Source organism: Nannospalax galili, unplaced genomic scaffold (assembly GCF_000622305.1).
Source record: "Nannospalax galili isolate Female #2095 unplaced genomic scaffold, S.galili_v1.0 scaffold77, whole genome shotgun sequence".
NCBI classification, from domain to species: Eukaryota; Metazoa; Chordata; class Mammalia; order Rodentia; family Spalacidae; genus Nannospalax; species Nannospalax galili.
Genome location: NW_008341457.1, coordinates 1,759,506 through 1,775,742, shown reverse-complemented (window position 1 = coordinate 1,775,742; position 16,237 = coordinate 1,759,506). Strand labels below are relative to the sequence as shown.

Here is a 16,237-nt window from a genome sequence, read left to right as displayed (position 1 = left end):
CAGAGGACCTGGGTTCAGCTCCCAGCACCCACATGGCAGCTAACAACTGTCTGTAACTCCAGTTCTAAGGGATCCAATGCCCTCTCTGGCCCTTGTGGATTTTGTACATGTGTCACACACATACATACAGGCAAGCACTCATACACAAAATAAAGTAATGCCAGGCACAAACCCTGGATTCACTTGAAGTTTTTTTTTTTTTTCTTTATGAGACAAGGTCCTATGTAGCCTAAGCTATACTGGAACTTACTACGCAGCTCAGGCTGGCCTCAACACTCATGGAGACCTTACTGCCTCAGCCTTCTCAGTATAGGGATGACAAGTGTGTACCATCGTGCTGGGTATGTCCTGTCCCTTCAGTTGTTTTCCTTTGAGGACTCAGCTGGTATGCTGTATTGTATCCAGAGATAGCCCACTCGTCGACAGTGTGCCAGACTTAGTGCTCCAGTGCCCGCCTCTTCTGCAGTTTCTCCTCCAGCTCAGCAGTCACATCCCCCAACTCTGGTCAGATGGGAACCCAGACTTCAGCTAGGGAACCCCAAGCTATGCATCCCACGCCCAAGATCCAGTACAAAGGAAAAATGCATCTAAGGCTTTGGTAATTCCCAGACAGTAGGGGATTTGGGAATAGAGTGATATCACCACGTGGGGTCACACAGCCTGGAAGCCTGCCCTGCATCCAGCACCCATCCCTCCAAAAGTGCCCTTACTTGTCACGAGAGACAGAGCCTGGGGTGAGCTGATGCCTGGCTTCCTGGCCCAGACCCCTGTGATGGCTTTGAGATCTGCAGATAAAAATCAATGGGTTATCTAAGGCCACCTATCCCCAAGGACTGAGAGGAAGGGGAAAGAGTCCTACCTGGCTTGGGTACCACTGGTGGTTTTGGAGGCTTTACTGGAAGCTTCACCGCCTTCTTGTGCTTTGAACGGACCAGCGGAGTAGAGGGAGACACTGCATGGACGGTGGCCGGGTGTCACAGTGGGTTTCACTACCAGCCTGCTCCCCCCATTCATCTGCTGTCCTATCCCCCACTCACCATCCTGATTCATGTATTCAACTGCTGGGTGGTCTCCAATGGGAGTCACATAATTCTCATCCTGGTCTAGTAGCTGCGGGGGGAGTGGGGGCAGTCTGGCCTCCTGGCTGGACACAGGTGTGGGAACAGGTGGTAGGGGCTTGGGGACATTAGTAAGGGAGACAGAACCTGATGAGGAAAACCAAGTCTTGTCAGGGCCCAGGAGGCACAGGCCCCTCCGAGGGGTGCACCTGTGTGGGTCGACCTGTCAATCAATGTGTCTGCCTTTTGGGGTGCATGTGAGGTTGTGCACACGTGTTGTTTACATGACAGGAAGGACAGGACGTGCAGGGCTGCTACATGTACATGGGTGTATTTGAACCTCAGACAGAGGAACACAGGCGTTGGGGGTTCCCTGCATCTGTGAAGCGCCTGCAGTGGCCATGGTTAAGGCGGTCACCTGAGCACCAGGCAGGTGTGGCCCACACACTTTCTCCGTTCTCCTGGTCAGCGTCCACAAAAGCTGGAACAGAGAATGCAGGTGGCCTGGAGGAGATGCGCAGGAGCTGTCTGCCCCCCTCCCGAGTGTCCCTGTCCCAGACTGGGGGGTCCCCCACAGTTCCCTCAAATTGCACCCACCTAACACTTTCTCATAGTCCTCGTCCAGCAGGAAGGGAACCAGCGCCCTCTTGGTGTGGGTCACGAAATAATTGACCACAGCGTCCAGGGAGGAGCACGGGAACTGGAGGTGAGAATGGGGCGGGCTCAGGGTTGGTGGGGGAAGGATGGGCACCCCTGAGGGCGATCCCTGGGACGAGTGCTCACCGGATCCTCCACGTCAATCACGTACTTAGAACCCTGGAGCTTCACCTTGTAGTGCCGGACCACGGGCAACCTACGGGAGAGGGTGCTACGGATGGGCCGTCTTCGCCCAGGCAAGGTCTTGTCCGCAAGCTCCACCCCAACGGGACCACGCCCACCCATGTCCCCGCCCCAATGAAACCACGCAAATGAAGCCACGCCCCCAGCCAGTTCTTAACTGCTGGCTCCACCCACAACGAGGAACTGACTATATGGCCCTGCCCACACTCTTTGTGAATGGACTCGCTCAGGGTTCACTGCCACATTAAGACCGAACCAACGGACTCCACCCCTGTCCGGCCCCCAGAGCCTCCTCCTCTGACCCAGGACCGGGACCCCCACTGAGGTGCCGCCCTATCCTGCCCCGTCCCCTTCCCTAGCCCTGGCCTCGCTCTCCCTAGGAGGCCCCACCCCTGGCTCCTCCCTCCAGCCATGGCTCCGCCCCCAGGAAGGCCCTAACAGATTGACTCCACCCCCGGTGAGGCCCCACCCCTCGCTCGGGCTCCTCCCCTTTATGGAACACACTGCAGCCGCTCCCGCGGAGTCCCCCTCCACAGGAAGTCCCGCGCCCATCCTGACTCCACCTTCGATGTGGCTCCGCTCCAAACCTGGGATGTGCTAGGACTGAGGCAGGTCTTGAGTAGCCCCGTCGAGGCCCCGCCCCAGAACTGGCCCACCCACAGGTCCTTCCAGCCACTGACTGATTTTGACCTTCATATCTGCCTGGACCCCACCCTGGTGCTGAGCCACGAGCCACGCATATGCACCCGTTGAGTATCTGCCGCGTAGTGACCGACACCCCGTCTTTGCCCTCCCCGCTGGGCCGCAGCAGCAAGTTCCCACAGTCAGGGTAGCGCTCCAGGAGCAGCTGCGCCTCCAGACGGCTGACCCTCAGGAAGCACCTGTGGGGGGTGGGGTCATCAGACAGGTGAGATCCCAGAGACCCACCCCCAGACCCTCCCTCAGATCCACGTTCAGACCCTCCCCCAGACCTACGTCCAGACCCTCCCACAAGACCCATCCCCAAAACCTTCCCTCAGACCCTCCTGAGACCCATGCTCAGACCCTCACCCAAGACTCTCTTCCAGACCCTCTCCCAGATCCACCCCCAGAGCTTCCCCTGAGACCCTCCCCCAAGACCCTCCCATAGAGATCCAGCCTGCCCCCAGACCCTGATCCTGTATAGGGAGACCCAGCCCATCCGTTAGACTCAGGCCCCGCCCCCCCGACGCCCCTCCCAGCCATGTCCCCAGAGATCTAGCCCCTACCCTTATGCTGAAGTTCCACCCCTCTCATAGACACAGCCTCTTCCTTTAGACCCAGTGCCTTCTGTCAGACATCTAGCCACCTCTCCTAGACCCAGGCCCTGCCCCTACAGACTTAGCCCCGCCCCTTAGACATAGTCCCCTCCCAAGAGACCTAGGCGAGACCTAGGCACATTCCCATGATCCCCCCATGCTGGTAACCTGTCTCAGGCCGATTGCACCCCTCTCCACTCAACCCTCAGCCCTGGATCCCCATTGGTCCTCACACTGGGATGTCACAGTCCTGGGTAGCAGCCAGCACTCACCAGGGCACCTCCAGTGCTCGACGTGCCTCTTCTTTGGCTTGGACCTCGGCCATCATGTACAGGTGTCCAGGTAACAGGGTCAGGTTGGATGGGACACGGAGCTGACAGGTGATGGGGGCAGAGAATGCAGGTGCGGTACTGAATGGGCAGTTTACTCCTATGTCACAGATGGGTAAACTGAGGCCAACCTGGGGAACTAGGACGGAACCCCTGGAGCTCCAGAATCAAAGAAATAAATTCCAGAAGTTTGAAAACTGGGTGTGACAGCTACCTGTCATCCCAGAACTCAGGAGACTGAGGCAGGAGGATCAGGAATTCGAGGCCATCCTTGGCTACACAGAGAGTTGGAGGAGAGCCTGGGCTACCTGAGACCCTGTCCCAAAAATAATTACATAAATAAACAAGAAATGAAAAGTTGTAGCCTTCTCGTGGCAAAACAGAAGGTGTCTATGGGTTGTCCACAGCCCAGGATTTTCAGGATGAAAACTGTCTTGTGTTCTAGAAGTTTCTTTGGGAATGAAGGACTGGGGGAGGGGGGAAGGGATAGTGAGTCACAGATGTTACAGTGGCTAATCTCAGTATAGAGCCTGACAGGTTCTAAAATCATGATGGTAACAAACCTCTGGGCCTGTGTGTGAGGAAGTGCCCAGGCTGTGTTAACTGAAATGGAAAAATCCACCCGGAATTGTGGGTGTGGCACCATCCCTGGGCTGGGGAGTCAGAAATAAGAGGAGACCTTGAGCTGAGTACCAGCACACATCTCTCTCCACTTTCTGATGGCTGATGTGACCTGGACAGCATAGCTGCTGTGGCCTCACATTCCTGCTGCCCTTGAACTATGATCCGGGATAAAAATCTTCCTTTCCTTTAGGCCGTTTGTGTCAGGTATTTTGTCACAGTAAGAAGTCACTAACAGGGCTGGAGAGATGGCTCAGTGGTTAAGAGCACTGACTGCTCTTGCAGAGGACCTGGGTTCGAGTCCCAGCACCTACATGGTAGCTACAAACCGTCCTTAACTCCAGTTCCAGGAATCTGAAGCCCTCTTCTGATCTCCGTGGCATTGCACGACACGGGTGCACTCACACACATGCAGGCAATACACTCATACACATAAAATAAAAATAAATAAAATATTTAAAATAAAGAAGTCAGCTGGGTGTGATGGCACACACCTTTAATCCCAGCACTTGGGAGGCAGAGGCAGGCGGATCTCTGTGAGTTCAAGGCCAGCTTGGTCTACATAGTGAGTTCCAGGACAGCTGGGGCTACAGGGAGACCCTGTCTCAAAAAGAAAAAAAAATTTTAAAAATTTAAAAAAAGAAGTCACTAACAGCCAGGCGTGGTGGCACATGCCTTTAATCCTACCACTTGGGAGGTAGATGCAGGTAGATTTCTGTGAGTTCAAGGCCAACCTGGTCTACATATCCATTTCCAGGCCAGCTGGGTCTACAAGGAGACCCTGTCTCAAAAAGACCAAAAAAAAAAAAAAAAAAAAAAGTCACCAACACAGGGAGGGGCGTGGCCTCACCTCTACCACAGTCAAGATAAAGCCTTTCCACATCTCACGAGACTCTAGGCTTTCGGCCTGTGGGGAGAAAAAAGGTGAGTTCATGAGGCTTGCTCTACTCATCAAGGACACAGAAGAGGGACAAGGGCTCCATCCTGCTTTGGGGATTTGCACAGCCACGTCCCCTAACCCTCTACCCCAGGGCCTTTGCACAGCCCTGTCCTGTGTCCTGGGACCTTTGAACAAGTTGGCTCAGCTTACCAGCTGTTTCACAAACATCTTGAGGCTCAGAGAGGTTGAGGGATTTGCACAGCGTGACCAGTGCAGTTGAAGGGACTCTACATTTCTAGGTATGAATGTTGGGCAGAATACAGGAGTATCTCCCCAGAACCTTCTGACCTACCTTGAATTTGATCTCCTGGTCCCGGAGAACAAGGCTGAACTGACTGCTGGTGTCCAGTGCGTTGCCTCCAGGAGCCTCATCTGTGAGCTTTGAGAAGAGCCTCAGGTCCAGCTTCTCGAGTGGCTGGCACAGAGGGGCAGCAGGCTGAGTGCCAGGCGTGGCCTTCTCAGGTACCATGGGATGATGTGGCTACTCCTTTGGTGACATGGCCTCCACCCTCTGCTTGGCCCCTGTGGTCAAGTGAGGACCGGCCCCTGAGCCCCAACTCCAGTCCTTACCTGGAAGTCCCGATTGCTGTTGTAGAAATAGATGGTGAGACCCTGGAGGCCCGCCCAGAACTTCCTGTAATCCTGGGGGCCAGAGGAGAAAAGAGGGACTGGGGCAGCAAATTTGGATATGCTCATTGAACTCCCTCCTGCTGCTGGGCCTTTGCATGGTCTGTTCCCTGTGCCTGCATGCTGTTCCTCCATGTGTCTCCAAAGACATTTTCACAAAATATTGCCTTTTCTTTATTCATTTGTTCTTGGTTCCTTTCTTTCTTTCTTTCTTTCTTTCTTTCTTTCTTTCTTTCTTTCTTTCTTTCTTTCTTTCTTTCTTTCTTTCTTTCTTTTTTCGAGAAATGGTCTCATAGCTCAGGTTGGCCTTGTATTTGCTGTGTAGCTGAGAATAACTTTGATCCTCCTGAGCCACCACGCCAGGTTTATGTGGTGCTAGGGATGAACCCGGGATCTCATAGATGCTAGACAAGTGTACAATGTACAGAGCTACAAGCACTCTGCACACTGAGACATAGCCCCTAGCACTATGGTATCGTGGAGGGCCTTCCTACCTATGATCTATCCCTTGGGATTGCCTGTTTTCTAAGAAAAGGAGAAAAGAGACCCATCCATCAATCCATCCACCCATCCACCCACCCATCTATCTACCCACCCATCCACCATCCATTTATCCATCTACCCACCCATCCAATCATCCATCCATCCATCCATCCATCCATCCATCCATCCATCCACCCACCCATTCATCCACCCACCCATCTACCCATCCACCTATTCACCCATCCATTCACCCATCTAGCCACCCATCTATTCTCCCTCTCAGTCTGGCATGTAAGGGATCCTGTGACTGGGTCAGTCATGTGACACTGTGTGCTTTGTTAGGGGCCAGAGACAACATGAAGGTATTGGGTCTGGGAACCTGGTCCATCATTGGGCAGCACTCCTCAGTCATCCCAACCCTTGGGAAGCTGAGGCAGGAGGATTGCTTTGAGTTTGAGACTAGCCTGGGCTACAATGGTGAGACTGTCTCAACCAAACCATAACCAGCACATCCCTCTGGTATGTGCCCGCCCTCAGAGGTCACTGTCTGCACGTGTCACGTGCTCTGGCCTTGGACCTAGTGTCTCAAGTTCACAAGGTTAATTCTGGAATGGGAGGGCGAGAAGGCCAGCGTTGGAGGACAGTGTATTTCCTGCAGGAAGTTTCTAGTCTTACTTGTATCCAGAAGATGAAAAAAGTGGCTGTGATAGAAAGATTGAAACAGGGATGGAGGGAAGGAGAGACAGACAGCTGGCAGGCTGGCAGGCAGGAAAGGCATGAATCTGAGGAAGAAACACTGACACAGACAGAGAGATGGTCAGAACTTTCCAGAGCCCCCAGTGTGTGTCTTTTTCCTTCCCTCAGGGTCCTCTGTGGTCACCCAGCTGCCTCTAGAGAAAGCAGGGCTCAGAGAGGTTTGCGAGTTACTGGGGGCGGCGCAGCATGTCTGGCACCCTGCCCACCCCCCCTTACCTGGTCGCAGGGTCCCTTTTTCTCTAGAAAACTTTCGTAGTAGTGGGCCGGTGCTACACCCTTGGGCTTGGGGACCCGAGGTGGACTCAGGGCCGCCGCCATGGCAGCCCCAGGTCCCTCTCCTTCCAAGAGGGAGCCGGCGGCCTGGGTCAGGAAGGAGACAAACAGGTTCCTGGGCAGTTTCCTCAACTCAGTCAGCTGTCACCTCCCTCTCAGCCTGGGCGGGGGCTGATCCCGGGGAATCCCGGCAGCCCCAGGATCCATTCCCAGAGACAGGGACATGCTGTGCAGGAGGGTACATGGAAAAACCACAGGAGTATACAGCCATTGCATAATAGAGAGACCTGGAATGCTTGTAGGTCACCAGAACATTGCAGTATGTTTCTCTGGATACTCAAAAATATCTTATTGGAATTCTGATTAAAAATGGCTCTGAAGCCGGGTGTGGTGGCACAAGCCTTTAATCCTAGCAGTCTGGAGGCAGAGGCAGGTGGATCTGGGTGAGATCAAGGCCAGCCTGGGCTATGTAGTGAGTTCCAGGGCAGCTGGGGCTATAAGGAAACCCTGTCTCTAAAAACCAAAACTAACCAGACAAAACACCCCAAACGGCTGGGTCAACGTGGGGACAGAGGTCAGGTTTGCAACGCTATCCTCTGTCTTGCAGGCACTCTATTTTTAAATTAAATCGCTTTTGTTTTTATTGATTCACAGAGATTTGCCTCTGCCCCTGCCTCCTGAGTGCTGGGATCAAAGGCATGTGCCACCACACCTAGCTGCACTATTTTTTTAGATTTTGTTTGTGTGTGTGTGTGTGTGTGTGTGTGTGTGTGTGTGTGTGTGTACGTGTGGAGGTCAGAGGACAGCTCCGGGGAGTCGATTCTCTTCTTTGAATGTATGGATCCCAGGGATCAAACTCACATCCTCAGGATGGCTGCAAACTCTCTTACCCACTGAGCTCTCTCACCAGACCAACATTGAAATCTTTAATTTCCGACACCCATAATCTGTACTTTCCAATCAATGTCTTGAGCACAAAGTACTTATATCTAAGTAGTTGACTTATTTCACTTTATTTCTTTTGCTTTTTTGAGACAGAGTTTCATGTAATTCAGAGTATACTTGAACTCTTTACATACAGTATGATGATCCTGAATTTCTTTATTTCTTTCTTATTTTTCCATCTTTTTGAGACAGGGTCTCCCTGTAGCTTCAGGTGGCCTGGAAGTCACTATGTAGACCAACCTGGCCTCAAACTCACAGAGCTCCGCCTGCCTCTGCCTCCCTGAGTGCCCATGTGCTGGGATTAAAGGTGCGTGCCACCACACCCAGTTGATTCCCTCCACCCTACATCTGGTTTATGTAGAACTGAGAATCTAACCCCAGGCTTTTGGCATGTTAAAAGACTGCCCTTTCAACAGAGCCATGCCCCACCCCTCACTGGGGGATTCTAGGCTGTCATGCTGTATAACCCCTGAGTCTTGCCCCCAGGCCCTCACTAGAGGATTCTAAGCTGTCACTCTACCTCTGAGACACCACAGAGAGGGTAAGGGCATGGCTCAGAGGCTTAGCAAGTCCAAGGCTCAAAATTCAACTCTAGTATAATAAACAACAAATGTTTATAATTGTAAATTCAGTCAGTCATGGGGGTTCACGCATGTCATCCCAGCACCTCTGAGATGGAGGCAGTAGGGTCAGAAGTTCAACTCAGTAATTTGAGGCCAGACTGGGCTATATGAGACCCTGGCTCCACAGAGCAAAAACAGAAACACGCCCCAAAATTATAAATTCAATTCCTCAGTCTTGGGCTCAGCTGGCTGTATTTTACACAGGTAAAAAAATGAGCCAGCATGGTGGCTCACACCTTTGATCCCAGCACTCGGGAGGCAGAGGCAGGCGGATCTCTGTGAGTTCGAGGCCAGCCTGTTCTACATAGTGAGTTTTAGGCCAGGTGGGACTACAGGGAGACTCCATCTCAAAAAGACAAAAAAAAGAAAAAAAAAAAGGTCTGGTCTGGAGAGATGCTCAGTAGTTAAGAGCACTGACTGCTCTTGCACAGGGTCTGGGTTCAGATCCCAGCATCCACATGGTGGCTAACAACCGTCCGAAATTTCAGTTCCAGGGCATCCAACATTTTCTTCTGACCTCCATGGACATTGCACGACATGGGTGCACTTACATGCTTCCAGTCAATACACTCAAACATATAAAATAATAATAATTAAAAAATTTTTTAAAAAGACTGGTCTTTGCATTCCAGAGAACAACTGTTTGGTGTGTGCTGTCTCTCATCTGCTCCATTATCTAATGAAGCTCACAGCAGGGTCAACTATTCAGGGTGCCCTGCATGGACAAGCCACAGAGGTTAATTCAAACTGTCAAAGGCAACAGAAAACGGTGTATGGTGAGGCGCGCTTGGGAGCCCACCCTCCCAAAGCTGAGCCAGGATTGCTGTAGGTTTGAGGCCAACCTGGCCAATATAAACCTTGTGGGCTCCAGGCCACTCATAGGCTCCTGTTTCGGAACTTGAAGGGAGGGAGGGAGGATGGAGAGGTCATAGGGAGCCATGGAGTATCTAGACCAAGGCTTTCAGTACGTTTATAAAGATCCCTTTGGGTCCAGGGTGGAAGACAAGGAGGATGAGTGTGCACAGGGTGGAGCACGCACCCCGTTATGGTCAGTGTCCAGAGGGAGAAACTGAACATGAGGATTTGCAAGTTAGGACACAGATAGGCCTGGAAGATGGGCAAAGGACGTGGGATGAATAACCAGCTCTGTCTCTGTGGAGCTTGATGTTGGTGGCCGGGTTAGAGAAAATAATCCAAATTCAGATTTCCTGCTTGTAGGATATGACAGGTCTTGTCCCTCAGAGCATTTCAGAGACTTTTATTTCCTTTTCCCTTCAATAGGGCAAACCGCACCCACTGTGGGCGGCCATCCCGAGTGAGTCCCCGCCCCACGTTTTCAGGCCCCAGGGTTGGGGGTGTCTCTGGATGGACTTGGGGTGAAGGGCCAGGGGACAAAGGCCAGGACTGCCGCCCAATTCCCGTCGATGCACGGCGCACCCAGTTCCAACTGGGACGTGATTGGCTGGGTGGACCCAGCCGAAACAGCTGATTGGATGCCTGGAGTTGCGCATCCTCCTGATGACTGGCTGATGAGAACGGCTGTCCATTGGCTGAGCCAGGTCTGGTGCTATCTGGGAATCAACGTGATAAGAGGCTGGACCTTAACCCTGCAAATGCCAGAGCGGGGGCCTAGGCTATTTATTATTTATTTATTTATTTATTTATTTATTGTTTTTTAAATTTTTATTTATTATTTTTATTTTATGTGTATGCATGTATTGCCTGCATGTAGGTAAGTGCACCCGTGTCGTGCAATGCCTGCGAGGTCAGAAGAGGCTGTCGGATCCCCTGGGACTGGAGTTCAAGACAGTTGTTAGCTGCCATCTGGCTGCTGGAATTCGAACCCGGATCTTCTTCAAGAACAACCAGTGTTCTTATCCGCTGAGCCATCTCTCCAGCCCTAATTTTTGTTTTTCGACACAGGCTTCACCTGTATCCCCAGCTGGCCTGGAACTTGTCATGTAGCCTAGGCTGGCTCAATCTCACAGAGATCCTCCTGTCTCTGCCTTCCGAGAACAGGGGTCAAAGGCGTGCGCCCCCACGCAAACCTGTTTCTCCCCGTGTCCCTAGGGCCAATGGCTTTGATTCCTTCTATAGCGATGGCCGCAGACTGTTTTCCCATCATTTCAGCAGGCTGAGACACTCATGCACCCCTAATTCCAGGAGGCCCGTCTGGGGGAGGTGGCCTCGGGCGGGATCCCAAGTCCCCAGTGGTGAGGGTCTTGAGTCTCAGTTTCCGCCTCCAGGTCACCAGCTTCCTCTAGCCTCAATTCCCCTCTGGTTTCAGCAGGTTTAGACACTCCTGCGTCCCCACACTGCAAACAAACCAGGAGGCCGTGGCCTTGAGTGGGGTCCCTAGTCCCCCAGTCGTGGGGATCCTGGGCCTCAGTTTCTGCTCCAAGTCATAGCTCAGTTTCCCCAATGACTCGGAGCACTTTCTCTCTCCGGTGCTGGGGCAGCTCTGCGGCCTCAGTTTCCCCTCCGCCTCCACTGGGCCGCACCTCCCCTCCGCACATCTTCGCCGACCAATGGGCCGCGGCGTTGCGCGGGGTGGAGCCCGGGCGGGGGCGGAGCCAGGCCGGGCCCCGACGCAGCGGCTATGGCAGGTAGGAAGGGTCTGGAGGGCAGGCGGGCGCGGCGGGGCTTGCAGCCTCTCCAGCCTGTGGGTGTCCCCCGTGCAGCTCCCGAGCCGCTGTCCCCCGTGGGCGGCGCGGCCGAGGACGCTCCGGATGAGGACGAAGACGACGCGGAGGCGGAGGAGCCGGAGCCCGCGGCGGGCGCCGGCGGAGGGCGCAGCGGTAGCCTGGGTGGGCTCGGAGGCTGCGCGGCCGGGGTCGGGGTGGCCTTGGGGGGCGCGCTTACCAGGCGCGCGGTCACGCTGCGGGTGCTGCTGAAAGACGCGCTGCTGGAACCCGGAGTGGGAGTGCTGTGTATCTATTACCTGGTGAGCCCTCCCGAGACGCTTTGCTCGTTCCCTCAGGGGAAACTGAGGCACAGAGCATCCAATCTTGGACAGAGCCCTTCTGGGCGTGGCAACGCGGTTCCTTAGGTGCCCCATTCTACAAAGGAGAAAGTGAGGGTCAGAAAGGAGGAGTCCACGAGACGAAGGCCTCATAGGACCAACCACTGACACCTGGCAGTGTCCTCCAGCAGCTTCTCTGTGCTGTGGGAGTTTCTCTCCCGTGAAATAAGGGAGCCTTCCTCCCCAGCCCCTCACTGGGGATTCTAGGCTCTACCCCTGAGCCACAGCCCCATGTCCTCACTGAGGGATCCTAGGCTGTCATTCTGCCTCTGAATCAGGCCCTGTGCTCTTTTCCATTTAATCTGAGGTACAGTCTTGTTAAGCTGACCTGCCTGGCCTTACACTAGTGATGTTGCTGTCTCAGTCTGGTCCCCCATGTGTGTCTGGCTACCATTGATTATTTTTTTATTTTTACTTTAAGAGTACCGTTTTTTTTTAATTGAGCTTTTAAAATTTCATAGGTTTCCCACTCAAATCCAGACGCCCTCCCCCATCCATGCTTCCCCCTATCCCTATGCACTCCGCCATATGTGCTGATTCCTATTCATTCAGGTGTTTGTACCCAAATATCCTTCAGTGTAAATGCGTCCACTGGAGTCTAGTCATACTCTCCCTCACCCAGCAGCAATCAGTATCAAATAGTGCCCAATCTAGAGCTGGCCCACCACCTATTTCTCACCTCCCCTTTGGGCCCTTGTTTAATTGAGCTGACATGGGTCCTGCCGTGCTCAACATCACCCCTGCCACAGGCTCCCATGAACAAGCCTCCAGTGGCCTGGAAGTCGCCACCTCCCTATGTTCATGAACCAGCCCTGCCTCTTACAGTCTTTCCACCTCCTCTTCCACAATGGTCCCTGAGCCGTGGGTGGGTGAGGTTCCATATAGGAGTCCATCCTACACTCTAGAGTATCTTATTCTCCAGAACTTGGCCAGTTGTGGCCTTCTGTGTGCATCGCCCTCTGATGTACATGGAAGCCTCACTGGTAAGAGTTGAGGGGTGCATTAGCCCTCTCTCTACCCCTTATTCCACTATGTTCCATGAGCCTTAGTTGTAGAGATTCGACTGCAGGTGTGTCACCTGGTACTGGGCAACTCCCAGTTTGTTTGTTTATTTATTTATTTATTTATTTGAAACAAGGTCTCCCTATAGCTGCAGCTGGCTATGTAGGCCAGGATAGTCTCTATCTCACAGAGATCTGCCTGCCTCTGCCTTCCAGTGCTGGGATTAAAGGTCTGTGCCACCATGCCCAGCCCATTGCTTAATTCTTAAGCTATTCACCCCCTGTGTGTTGGGTACCAGGACACGGTAGATAAGGCAGATGGTGTGCCCATACTTAGGGGCTCAGTCCAATGAGAAAAGGGCTCCTGGAGCTAGAGAGGAACATGGGTGCCAACTCTCAGCGAGGGAGGGATTTGGAAGTGGGAGTGTGTGGGTTCAGCCCCCTGTTGCTGTAGGGGAAGAAATTCATCGGGGACCTACAGCCAGATGGCAGGATCGTGTGGCAAGAGACTGGGCAAGTGTTCAACTCGCCCAGTGCCTGGGCTACTCACTGCAAGAAACTGGTCAACCCAGCCAAGAAGTCTGGCTGTGGCTGGGCCTCCGTCAAGTACAAGGGACAGAAACTGGATAAGTACAAAGCTGCCTGGCTCCGACGGCATCAGCTCCATGTGCCAGTGGCTGCTGCTGAGGAGGTGTGAACTTGTAAGCCTTCCCCAGCCCCCCTGTGGGATGAGATGTGCACAGTCACACGCAGGTCCTCCAGGACCAAGAGATGGAGAGTGAGGGAGCCTATGCAACGGCCCCAGGGCAGAGGACAGGGCTCTGGGGGAAGACCTAGCTTGGTGTTTGGAGGAGCACTGAGGAGAGCCTGTGGGTGAATCAGAGGGAGCAAAAGAGAGGAGAGAGAGGGGAGGGACAGGTCAGGGTGGCCAGAGTCCTGTGGGCTGCAGGGAGGTTTTAGGCTTTGACCATGAGGGAGCTGTTGTGGGCAGAGGGAGGGAACAGGGTGAGCAGACAGTGTTAGCCTGGGGACCAGTAGTCCCCTTGGATGGTATTGCTGAGCCACGAAGTGGCCAGACCAAGTGGCCGAGGGGGCAAGAAGTGGAGGGTCCTGCATATTTTTGCTATGGGCTCTGACCAGGTTTAAGGGTGAATCAGATATTGGCGTCCTGACTTGGGGGATGAGCCAGTGTTAGAGATTAATGAGGGATGTGCAGATTTGGGGTGGTTAATTTGGCCATGTGGAGGGAGGGTGAGACCCAAAGAGGTCACTTAGGACAGAAGGATGAAAACCAGAGCTCAGAGATGTTAGGATGACCCCCTGTGGTCCCTGGCTTGTGCATGCACCTTAGGCAACTCAGATCATTGGTTCCCTCTCGTGGTCACTTTGTGAAATTGCACCTAGGGCTCAGGACTGGGCATTTGTGGGGTGGGACTGTGTGCAGGTTTGAGAGAGAGGCACCCTGCTGAGGGTCACCTCACTGCATCCCAACAGAGTCCTGCCAGCGAAGGGGAGGAGGAGGAGCTGATAGAGGATGAGGAGGAAGATGTGCTGGCTGGAGTCTCAGCAGAAGACAAGACTCGGAGACATCCCGGGAAGGGCCCCTTGGAGACTGTGCACCCAGGTGAGGGGTGCACTTTGATCTTCCCTAGCACCCTAGGAATCGTGATTGACAATCTAGCCTCGCTACCTAATTTCAGTCTCTGTCTGATTTCTTTTAAAAATATTATTTTTATTTTATAGTTATGAGTGTTTTGCCTGCATGCATGTAAGTGCACCTGTGTCACACAATGCTCATGGAGGGCAGAACAGGGCATCGGATTATTATTTTTTTGTGAGACACTGTCTCACTGTGCAGCCTTGGTAGCCTGGAACTTGCTATGTAGACCAGGATGGCCTAGAACTCAGACATCTGCCTGCCTCTGCATCCTAAGTGTAGAATCAAAGGATATCCCACCTGGCTAATTTGAAATATGTATTTATTGTGTGGGAGTTGAAAGGACGACTTATAGGAGTCAGTTCTCTCCTTCCATGAGATAGGTTCCAGGAATCCAACTCAGGTCGCCAGGCTTGGCAACGAGCCCCTTTGCCGGCTGGGCCATCTCACTGGTCTGTTTCCCTTATTTTTTGGGTATCTGTGCTGTTATCCAGAGAAGGGAGGGGAGGTATTCATACTGACTTTTTATCCTCCCCACCCCTTACCAGAGGCCACACCCCCGGGAAAGCCTGTGGACAGTAAAGTCCAAGTGCCAGTCCGATATTGCATGTTGGGCAGTCGGGACTCTGCCAGGTAAGATACGCCCGTCTGCCCCAGTCAGAGCTGTAGTGCTGGCTGGGGAGCTAGGTTATTTTGGACGAGGGCACGAGGGAAGAACCTGGGGGTTCCTAAAGCTTAGGGACCTTCCTGACTGTTTCAGGAACCCCCACACCTTGGTGGAAGTAACCAGCTTTGCAGCCATCAACAAATTCCAGCCATTCAATGTGGCCATTTCCAGTAATGTGCTGTTTCTTCTGGTATGTGAGCTCACTTTTCCTGCTCAACTTTCAGTGCCCAGGCTTGGGACGGGGCAGCCCAGGAATGAAGCTGTTTGGAATAGCAGCTCTGGAAAAAGACAGGGTAGGAAACTTGTCTGTTACTGGTGACAGTAGGCACTCCGTAAGTGTTTGCTACTGGTAAATAATAGGTGGCTCAATCTTATGTTTTTTGTGGTGTTGGGATAGAACCCAGGACCTTTGCACAGGGCAAGCGCTTACCACTGAGCTCCATTCCTGGCCCTCTGTAAAGTCTGCTACTGGTAAATAGTAGGCATTTAGTAAATGCACACAGGAGGGTGAGCTGGCTCCTGCATTGAGGCAGGAAGCACAGCCTGAGTCAGTTTCCTCCATCCTGTCCCCAGGACTTCCACAGCCACCTGACCCGGAGTGAGGTCGTGGGCTACCTCGGGGGCCGCTGGGACATCAACAGTCAGAGTGGGTATCCTGGGCTGGCCAGGCGGGCACGGGTTGTCAGGACCAGGACTCACATGGGTTTCTTGTCCATCTCCCCACAGTGCTCACAGTACTGCGTGCCTTTCCCTGTCGCTGCCGGCTGGGGGACGCCAACAGTGCAGCTGCTGTGGAAGAGGAGGTGAGGGGTTTGCTGGGAGGGGTGCTGTTGTTTTCTGTCCTGTCCTGATGGCAAGGACAGGACGGAGACCCCGGCTCTACGTTCCGTACCACAGAATCTCACTGTGCAGCCCAGCCTGGTCTAGAACTCCTGACCCTCCGTCTCTGCCTTCAGTGTTGCCTTCCTCCTCTTTAAAAAAAAAAAGAAAAACATTGAGGCCAGGCGCGGTGGCGCATGCCTGTAGTCCCAGCACTCGGGAGACAAAGGCAGGTGGAACTCTGTGAGTTCAAGGCCAGCCTGGTCTACATAGTGAGTTCCAGGACAGCTGGGGCTACA

At 53.4% G+C, this 16,237-nt stretch overlaps 2 protein-coding genes and 1 long non-coding RNA gene across 5 annotated transcripts in view; 2 read left to right on the top strand and 1 right to left on the bottom strand.

Moving 5' to 3' along the window:
* Positions 1-178: 178 nt before the first annotated feature.
* On the bottom strand, positions 179-7,372 carry Stap2 (signal transducing adaptor family member 2). 2 transcript variants are annotated; one of them, XM_017799145.2, is made up of 13 exons: positions 7,148-7,372; positions 5,636-5,707; positions 5,358-5,480; positions 4,976-5,032; positions 3,448-3,548; positions 2,612-2,779; positions 1,842-1,911; positions 1,656-1,758; positions 1,477-1,539; positions 1,038-1,205; positions 860-952; positions 711-785; positions 179-501 (listed from the first exon to the last, which is right to left on the bottom strand). In XM_017799145.2, exons 1-13 carry the CDS (start codon positions 7,247-7,249, stop codon positions 437-439), a joined length of 1,260 nt encoding a protein of 419 aa, XP_017654634.1. In that variant the 5' UTR covers positions 7,250-7,372; the 3' UTR covers positions 179-436. The 2 variants fall into 2 exon arrangements, with proteins under 2 accessions (XP_017654634.1, XP_008835214.1); XM_008836992.3 differs by having other exon boundaries at positions 2,645-2,779; positions 7,148-7,367.
* Positions 2,668-4,385, top strand: LOC108491033. The gene is made up of 3 exons (XR_001872536.2): positions 2,668-2,805; positions 3,385-3,517; positions 3,616-4,385. It is a non-coding gene; the product is annotated as an uncharacterized LOC108491033 (long non-coding RNA).
* Positions 7,373-11,329: 3,957 nt separating the features above from the next.
* The window catches only part of Mpnd (MPN domain containing), an 8,336-nt gene continuing 3,428 nt past the window's right edge, over positions 11,330-16,237 (top strand). For both annotated transcript variants that reach the window (XM_008836989.3, XM_008836988.3), the window contains exons 1-8: positions 11,330-11,378; positions 11,454-11,716; positions 13,250-13,486; positions 14,290-14,419; positions 15,001-15,085; positions 15,213-15,309; positions 15,693-15,765; positions 15,846-15,922. In XM_008836989.3, coding sequence (XP_008835211.1) covers positions 11,372-11,378; positions 11,454-11,716; positions 13,250-13,486; positions 14,290-14,419; positions 15,001-15,085; positions 15,213-15,309; positions 15,693-15,765; positions 15,846-15,922 — 969 coding nt within the window. In that variant the 5' untranslated portion in view covers positions 11,330-11,371. The remainder of the gene's footprint in view (positions 11,379-11,453; positions 11,717-13,249; positions 13,487-14,289; positions 14,420-15,000; positions 15,086-15,212; positions 15,310-15,692; positions 15,766-15,845; positions 15,923-16,237) is intronic.